We start from the raw sequence: 5456 nt of genomic DNA on the forward strand, positions 1-5456 counted from the left end.
CCTTCTCCTTTTGAGTTCTTTACCCTGTACGAACCAAACTCACCCGAAATTGTGAGGTTGGATGAAGTCATCTTGCTATATTGTGTTTTTATAAAATAATTTGGAAAATGTTTTTAAAATGTGCCTTATTTCTGTTAAAATGGTAAACAGTGTAACTTTTTTATTTTTATTTTTTATTTATTTTTTTTGCTGTTAAAGCATTGACTGATTCTCCTGTTCTCTGTGCAGAAGCATCTGATAGTTCTAGTTTTCAGAGATGTAGATGACTTTAAACCTCTCAAACATCTCTATTTTCTTCTCCAGATGCTTCATGTCGGCCTCCAGGCGCTCCTTGTGGGCCCGTTTGGACCATGTGTCGATGACCATGGACAGGCACTGGTACTCGTGATGGATCCGGTCCCAGTTCTTCTTCAGGCCCTCGAGAATGTCCCTCCTCTCCTCCTCAGACAGCTGCTTCATGGCCTGCTTCTCTCTCTGCTCTTTCACGTAGTTGTCATAAAGCTCCTGAGCCTTCTGCTTCTCTTTGTTACGGTGCTGGAGATACGCCGGGACTTTACCAAAATCCTTCTTTTTAATGTACTTGGGGACCCGACCGGAGTTCTCCAGCTCCTCCCTGTGGCCCTTGTGGGTGTCTACGCTGATGGGCTTGGGTTTGGTAGTTACAAAAGTGCAGGTCTTTATGAAGTCTCGTTTGGTCTGGATGCCCATCGGAGGGATTTCTGTGCGCCTGGGAACAGGAGGCTTCCTCAGAGGGTTGATACGGCCTTCTTTTACCTTGTCTGGTAGTTTCGGCTCTTTTGAGTGTTTCTTGAGGAAATTCTCTGGAGAGGGAGCCTCTACTTTAGCGGGGCCCATCGTCCTCATAGGTCTCTTGGGAAGCTTCTCTTCTTGGATCACTGCTGGCCTGAACTTGGACACATACCTGGGAGGTCTCTCAGATTTGACCTCTTCCTTGGACAGAAGGTCGTAGACACTTTCTTGAGGACGGTAAACACGAGTGGACATGTTGGACGATCACAAAATGCACTTTGGAAAATGAGTTTTTTATTTGACCGCGCGGGTGAAAACAGTGTAACTTGTACTCGTATGCAGTGAGAATATGTGAACTTTGACCGTGTGACACGGCCTCACCAATTCAGATGTCTTTGAATAGTAGGTCGGCGCTTTGAACTTAAACGCATCATAAAGCCTTTGTGACTGTTGCCATGACTACGAGAATATTCTACTAATTTTTTTTTTTTCAAATTCTAGAATGTGATGATGTCATCTGTCGCCTAGCAACGGGCGGAATCCAGAATGTTCGAGGAAACAAAACAAAAGCAAATACAGGAGTAAACACGATCATAGGGTGCACTTATGGTGTATTCGATTATCCATCCGACTCAGAGGTCCAAGGACGTTGCCTAGCGACCCACACTGACACGCCCTTGACATACGGAACTCGGAAGAGCTCGGAGGAGACCGAGCGACGACTCCGAGACAGAATCCAAGATGGCTGTGCCCAGTGTCACTTTTAAATATGAACTGTTTTCATTGTGTTTGGACGCTTTTGTGGTTTAAATGACAATTTCAGCGTGGACGTGACATCATATCCGAGATCTGAGTGGGAGGCCGACGGATAATCAAACGCTAGGACTTTAGAACTGAGTCCAAGCACGGATAGCCCCTAAAGCACAGTTCGTTTGTCCAGTGTGAGTGTAATCAGAAAAAAAAAACAGGCCGTGGGACGCTTGAAAAATAAATGAGTTTGAGGATTAAAATATTTTATTTTTAACTTTTTTTTTTACTTTATATTTACATTTTTTAACTTTATATTTACTTTTGCGCTACAAATGGACTGAACCAGGACTGATCCCAGGACTGAAACAGGACTTAAAGAAGACTAAACCAGTCTCAGTCCTGGTCCCAGTCTGGTCCTGGTCTCTGTCTCGGTCTCAGTCCCAATCTGGTCCCAGTATCAGTCCTGATCACCCGACAGTTTACACAGGCGCACCTCTGGGCCATGCCGACACTCAGTCCTGGTTTAGACCTAGTTTAGACTTGGTTTAGACCTGTTTTAGTCTTGGTTCAGTCCGTATGTGTCGCAAAAGTCCTGCATAAATGGCAATTATCAGTTTTTTCTATTATTAATTTAAACACAAAATAAAAAATTGAAAAACCAAATTTACATTTTGGTTTTGGAGACAAATAATGAAGAATATATATATATATATATATATATATATATATATATATATATATATATATATATATATATATATATCATTTTCTTATCTTTGGTTTTATTTGGAAAATGAATGAATGATACACGGATTAATCTGGTATCTACAGGTCCTCATTGTGGAAAATACACAGTGGTATCAGAACGGTGATTTGATCTGAGTACTTTCCGATACCAGAAAAATGTGGAGTACCTGTATCGAAACAACCCTACTCAGTATTGACTTTTGTAGATAACTAAGCCAACTGCCATTGTTTCGGGGTGGAAAGCACCAAAGAAAATCAAACCCCAATCGAGCAATGCCAGATGTACTTTAATTATTGAAAACACTGCAGGATGGGTCCAAGGATTGGGTCAAATGCCAATAATATATTCTACCAAATCTTCCAATAACTAGTGAAGGTCGACGGCTGCCCTAAAGCACGTTACCACTTTTTAAATGAATGTCCGCAGACTTGTGTTGACCCTGGAGATAAAGCAGGTCAAGTCTTTCACTTAAGCCCACTTCCAGCAATGAATTGATAAAGTGCGTGTCCATTCAGTCAATGAGCCCCCGGGACTGTTGCAGGAATATACAGCTGTCTTTATTGAACTGGAGTCCGGGACAGTTCTTTATCTCGGTCAAAGGTCACAGTAGTTCGAAGGTGATCACGGTTCGTATTGACTCTTGAACAAAACGTAATAATCCGTCCTGTAGTAGCTTAGCAGATAAAGACATTTGCAGTGGAACCCAAAAGTCTGATCCCTGCTTCCGGTCACGCAGCTTAGTTTAGTGTTTGGTTACTTAAGAGTCAAGATTGCCTTTGTTGCTAATGGAAAGGTGAAGCTCTTACTCAAAAGCCATGGACACAGAATTAGTTAACCTTCAGGAGGTGAAAAAGTGGCTTGATTTGATGGAAATAGAAAGTTAAAACCATACTTAAAAACATTCGCCATTGAAATATACTGTATATATGGTATTTTTTGGACGATAAGGCGCACTTAATTCTTTAATTTTCTCAAAAATCGACAGTGCGCTTTACGGATTAATTCTGGTTGTGTTTACTGACCTCGAACCGGTTTTATGTGGTACACGGCGCTCAAAAATCTGTCAAAATGTTTTAGTACGGCTTTGGTAAGCTACGAAGCCACAGCGCTTGATGGATTGTCAGAGTATTACAGCTACTGTAGTCAAGAGCCGTGCGGAGTAAGAGCAAGAGAGCATGTTTTTTTTTCAAAGCTTATAGTTTATGCAAATTAGACATGTGATTTTAAGTTTAATTTCTGTAAAATGTAAACAAATGTGAAGAAAATGTGAAGAATCCCTCGGTCGTCCAGGTAGAATCCATGGCGAGGAGAAAATTCAGTTTGTCGACTAGACAAAAGTTAGTTTGGTTGAAGACGTTTCGCAGCTCATCCAAGCTGCTTCTTCAGTTCTTCAGGATCGAGTCCACAGTCACGTGATCTGATCACGTGAAAGGATCGGGACAACCCTAGTTACACCCCTATTGATCAGTGACTATTACATTCTATAAAATAGGTCTATATAATATATGGGTTTGACTTTCTGAAATAAGTGACAAAAAATATTCTAATTATTTGTGAAGGGCTGGTCTTCTCCATGTCGTCATGTCTGTGTTTGTCCCTAAAGTCAGTTTGCCCTTGGAGTTGTTGAATGACAGAGTGACTCCTCTTCATTAAAATTCATGTAAAAAGGTGTTAGAACCTCCTGACATTCGGGCAGCACCACAATTTATTCTTGTACACTTTCTTAGAGTATAAGGATTGGATTTCATATTCAATAAATATTTGTAATTTACTCAAATCGAATAGGGACCAATCAGGGTGTTTTTAAAGTGATGCTTCTCCATATTTGAGCGCTGGCATCTGTCCTACATCCACAGAGCTATAGTTGAACAGATGGTTTTGTAAACACACTCTTCAGATTCATTCTGCTCTGAACAGGGCCCCAGTGAATAATGTAGCCCTGTTAACAGCTGCTCCATACTGTTACTGTACTGTCTGCTCTGACTGCTGTCTAACAAAACCACAAGCGCCAGGATTATCTACAGTATTACCTAGAACATATTGTCATACTTTTTTTTTTTCTCAGGTTCAAGAGTTGCCTTTAAGAGCCTTTTTCAGTTCTGAGGAAACCCATGGAGTGCACCAACCCGTGTAATAAAAACAAAAATAACAAAATGAAAAAAAAAACAAAACTATTGGTCTCCAAAATCAAAATGAAAAAAACGGGCAACGACTTGTTTTTTCAGTTTTCAATTTTATCAATTTTGTGTTTAAATGAATGATGGAAAAAACGGAGAGCGCTTTCCCGTTTCCGTGACTTAAACTGTGATGCCGGACTTTTGCGCCGTATACGGACTGAACCAGGACTAAATCGGAACTAAAACAGGACTAAACCAGGACTGAAACAGGTCTAAAACAGGACTGAACCAGGTCTGAACCAGGAATGAACCAGGAGTATCGGGATGGGCCCAAAGGTGCGCCCGTGTAGACTGTTGGGTGATCAGAACTGAGACCGGGATCAGGACTGAGACCAGGACCAGTCCAGGATTAAGATTGGGACCAGACCGGGACTGAAACCGGGACCAGGACCAGGACTGAGAGCGGGATTGAGACCGAGACAAGATAAGGATTGAGACCAGGACCAGACCTGGACAGAGACCAGGACTCAGACCGGAACCAGACCGGCACTGAGACCAGAACTAAGACTTGTTTAGTCCTGGTTTAGCCTGGTTTAGACCTGGTTTAGTCCTGGTTCAGTCCGTATGCAGCGCAAAAGTTGTTATATAAATACATCGTTAAGTAATTCTGTAAAAATAGTAGTCTTTGTGCAGAATTCAGTTAAATTATAATCCTGTGAGTGCAAAGATAGAGACAAAGAGAGAGACATTTTGAGTGTTTTTGCCACACCCCCTTTTTCTGTCAACTAATTGATCGGCCGGACATGTCTTTAGCCGATCAGGAATTTCAACTATAGGTCACGTACAGTTTGAGGAAAGGCAAAGGAGGCTGTGGCGAGCTTGTTGCGTGCTTGTTTGTGTGTCTGTCCCATCAGTGTCCCTCGGTGATGGACAGGGAATGTGCTGTGGCTCATTACACACACCATGTTTGGGGACGTCTGGCGGAGTGTAAAGTGGAGCGAAGAGAGGCAGGAGACGGCCCACGAATACAAATGATCCAACCCACTGTGCGTGCTTTCAGATATGGAGCGCCAAACATGCTGAGGATTTAA

The 5456-nt window shown here is 42.0% G+C and overlaps 1 protein-coding gene across 1 annotated transcript; it reads right to left on the reverse strand.

Moving 5' to 3' along the window:
• Window positions 1-243: 243 nt before the first annotated feature.
• LOC110163473 (enkurin-like) lies at window positions 244-1069 on the reverse strand. Its single transcript, XM_020928429.2, has one exon. It carries the CDS (start codon window positions 1003-1005, stop codon window positions 244-246), a length of 762 nt encoding a protein of 253 aa, XP_020784088.1. The 5' UTR covers window positions 1006-1069.
• Window positions 1070-5456: the final 4387 nt, after the last annotated feature.

The sequence above is a fragment of the Boleophthalmus pectinirostris genome, unplaced genomic scaffold, assembly GCF_026225935.1.
Source record: "Boleophthalmus pectinirostris isolate CB_2022bp ecotype Guang Dong unplaced genomic scaffold, ASM2622593v1 HiC_scaffold_12, whole genome shotgun sequence".
Lineage (NCBI taxonomy): Eukaryota > Metazoa > Chordata > Actinopteri > Gobiiformes > Gobiidae > Boleophthalmus > Boleophthalmus pectinirostris.